The following is a 3,857-nucleotide window of genomic DNA, read 5'->3' on the forward strand; positions in this document are numbered from 1 at the left end:
AATCAAGTACCACCCCAAAGGCATAGTGAGAATCTGTATAAATAGTAACTGCTTGATCCTGAGCTAAAGTACAGGCTCTGGTCAAGGCTATAAGCTTAGCAACCTGGGCTAAAAACACAGAAGGAAGAAAGGCACTTTCAATAACAGAATATGAGGAACATACAGCATAACCAGTAACCATTTACCCTTAGAATTCGCAAGCACGAGCCATCCACACAATAAATGAGATCAGGATTCTGAAAGGCATATCCATAAGGTCGTCTCTCGGACGGGTAAGAACAGAAGTCATGGCGACCCAGTCATGTGGCTCCCCATCCTCCAGCCCAGGCAATAAAGAAACAGGATTTAGACTGGGGCAGCGAGCCAAGGTAATATGAGACGAAGACAGCAACACAAGCTCATATTTAGTGAGGCGGGAAGTAGACAGATGTTGTGTCTTAGATTTCACCAGCAGAGCTGCCACAGCATGAGGTACTGCAACAGTCAAGGGTGATCCTAGTACTATCGCTTCAGCCAGTTGCACAGACAGAGCAGCTGCTGCTCCAGCCCATAAACAAGGAGGAAATCCGGCTGCCGCAGCATCCAGCGCAGAGCTATAATAAGCAAGTGGGCGGTGTTTATCTCCGTGTTTTTGTGTTAGCACAGTTAAGGCAAACCCGTTATGCTTCTGACAGCAAAGAATAAACGGTTTAGCATAATCAGGAAGCCCCAGGGCCGGGGCACTGGAAAGGGCCTGCTTTGTGGCCACAAAGGCTTGTTCAGCCTCTGGGAACCATGGAAGTGGCTCAGCGGTGGCTGACTTAGTCAGATCCTGCAATGGCTTAATCACTGTCGCATCACCCAAAATCCACTGTCTGCAGTGCCCAGTTATACCAAGAAAAGCTCCCATTTGAGAAATCGTAAGAGGCCTAGGCATATTTAAAATGGCTGTAATGCGAGAATCTGACAAATGGCGAGCCCCAGGTGAAATATCATGACCAAGGTAATGAACTCTGGGCTGACACAGCTGGAGTTTTTCCTGAAATGCTTTGTGATCATTGGCAGCAAGAGAAATCAAAAGAACCAAAGTATCAGTTTTATAGGATTCAGAGGAAGGGGAATCCAACAAAAGATCATCCACATATTCTATGAGTACATATTTTCCTGGAAAGACCTCATCATCCAGATCCTTCTTTAAGATCTGGGTAAACAGGGATGGAGATTCAGTATACCCCTGGGGTTAGCGAGTCCAGGTGTACTGGCCCCCTTTATAGGTGAAGATGAACAAGTATTGGCTGTCAGGATGAATGGGGATGGAAAAGAAAGCTGAACAAAGGTCCACAACAGTCAAGTGAGTGGCTGTAGGGGAATACAAGAAAGAATCGTAGCCAGGTTTGGGACCATCAGAAATGAAGGCAAAAAACCAGCATTAACCGCACTGAGATCTTGAACAAAGCGATAGGTGTTCTTTCCTGGTTTCTTTACAGGGAAAATAGGCATATTGCAAGAACTAGTAGTAGGAACAATAATACCCTGCTGTAACAAAGAATCCATTACTGGAGCTATTCCCTCCTCTGTTTCAGGACACAGTGGCTACTCTGGTACCCTTGGAAGTGATTTACAAGGATCAACAGAAATATTAACTGGTTCAGCTGTTCGGATCTGCCCCACTTCATTTGCATACCGAGACCAAAGATAAGGGGGGTACTTGTGACAGCATGTGTACGGGGAGACTTTGGCAAACCAGTAAAGTGCCTAAAACCACTATGGCTTATTGTTAAAAAGCAACCTAGTCAGCAGGCTGTAAAGTGGCCATGCAGCTTGATCAAGGCAGGAGGGGAGGGGGTTTTGGGTGCCACAAAAAGGGCAGCTTGACCCCACGTCCTTCCTGATAAGAATTGTGTTGAAGTTGCTGATACATGCATTTGAAAAGAGCAGGATGTACCCGCAGGAATGTCTCTTGGGGTCTCAAGGCTACAAGTTCTGGAAAAACCCACACCTGATTAATCAATAATCAGAAGAATCCACTTGCTTGCCCATTGGAACTGTTTGCTTGACAAGTTTTCTTTAAGGGACATGTCATTGCATTATTAATGTATAAATAAGGGGGAAAAGCTTGAGATAGTGGGGGACTGTTCAGGACTGGTCTCTTCCTCTGGATGCATCTTGTGTTTCCCACAGGCAGACGGGCTGCCACTGTGCCAGTCGAGAGCCACACACAGCTTTGGTAATTAGCAAGGGTTGGGAGTGTTTCACTAACCTGTTGCACACGTGTGTAAGTGCTTGAGATTAAGTAAAGTTTAGCTATAAGTGAAAACACTCTTGTGTTGTCCTGTTTGTGCCAGCCATCTATCGGTCGGACGGCCGTGTCTCCCCTGATTTATTTCCTGACACCTCTTCGCACAGGGATTCAGCTATCAGCAATTAGAAAGGTGGCAACCCAGTATTGTTTACATAGACTGACTCCCGAGTTCTTCACATTGACACAGTACAGTAATGACAGGAAAGGGTTTAATGTCTCTCTGTCTCTCCAGTCAGTGATTCAGGGAAGAGGCCCCAGCACCATGGAACAGCCAGCTCTGCACAGAGTTCAATCTGAGAACCAAGGAGAAAACATTTAGGTCCCTTTATGAGTAAGGAGCTGGAGCAGCCTGCCCCGGATCTGTTTGGTCCTCACCCCATAAATGATGGGGTGTAGCACAGGGGGCACCAGGTGGTACAGACTGTTAATGAGAATGAGGAAATGCAGTGGCACATTGTGGCCAAACCTCTGAATGAGGGAGGAGAAGAAATCTGGGACGTACAAAGCTGAGATGGCACAAAGATGAGAGATGCAGGTCCCAAAAGTTTTGAGCCGGGCATCCTTTGTGGGGAGGCGGAAGATGGCCCGGAGGATCAGAGTATAGGACACGGCGATAAAAAACACATCCATTCCGATCTCAGAGAAAAGATCAAACAGGCCATAGTAACTACTGATGCTGATGTCAGCGCAGGCCAGCTTCACCACAGCAATATGCCCACAATAGAAGTGGGGGATAATGTTGGTTCTGCAATATGGCCACCGCCTCGCCAGGAAGGGATAGGGTAATGTGAGTATGCCACTGCGCAGCACCACGACCAGGCCTATCTTGGCCACAGCAGAGTTTGTCAGGATGGTGGAATATCTCAGAGGATTGCAGATGGCCACATAGCGATCAAAAGCCATGGCCGCGAGGATTCCAGACTCCATCCCTGAGAAGGCGAGAACAAAATACATCTGAGTGAGGCAGGCGCTGAAACTGATCTCCCTGGAACTGAACCAGAAGATGCTCAGCATTTTTGGTATGGTTGATGTGGACAAGACCAGGTTGGTGACAGCCAGCATACAGAGGAAATAGTACATGGGCCCATGGAGGATCGGCTCCCTCTTCACGATGAACAGGATGGTGAAGTTCCCCAAGATGGCTATGGCGTACATAGCGCAGAAGGGGATGGAGATCCAGATATGGGCTGCCTCCAGGCCAGGAATGCCAAGTAGGATGAAGGTGGAGGGGTTGGTGAAGTTGGTTGTGTTCGAATCTGACATAGCGTAGGGGAGAAAGTGTCCAACTCTGAGGCATAAGGATGTCTCCTGCATGTACCGTATGCTCCCCTGACTTTTTGTGTGTTCTCAGGGTCTCGGGTGATGGTCGCAGTAGAAATGCCTGAATAGAGAGACAACGTTAATATTAACTACACTACATGCACTATTGGAGGCTGTTCTCATGGGAGAAGCAGATTAATCACTCTTCAAACACTGAAAAATGACATATTCAATATTCTGAGAAAATAACTATGAACAATGACCCTACTACGTCCAATTCCATATTTTCATTGTGCTCCCTGCATTAATAATTCCT

At 47.0% G+C, this 3,857-nt stretch overlaps 1 protein-coding gene across 1 annotated transcript; it reads right to left on the minus strand.

Moving 5' to 3' along the window:
- Nucleotides 1–2,596: 2,596 nt before the first annotated feature.
- On the minus strand, nt 2,597–3,544 carry LOC117873139 (olfactory receptor 52E4-like). Its single transcript, XM_034762208.1, has one exon. It carries the CDS (start codon nt 3,542–3,544, stop codon nt 2,597–2,599), a length of 948 nt encoding a protein of 315 aa, XP_034618099.1.
- Nucleotides 3,545–3,857: the final 313 nt, after the last annotated feature.

The sequence above is a fragment of the Trachemys scripta genome, chromosome 1 (genome assembly GCF_013100865.1).
Source record: "Trachemys scripta elegans isolate TJP31775 chromosome 1, CAS_Tse_1.0, whole genome shotgun sequence".
NCBI lineage: Eukaryota > Metazoa > Chordata > Testudines > Emydidae > Trachemys > Trachemys scripta.

Excerpts from the sequence above, each read along its gene's own strand:
- LOC117873139 (XM_034762208.1), bottom strand. The coding sequence starts at position 3,544 with ATGTCAGATTCGAACACAACCAACTTCACCAACCCCTCCACCTTCATC.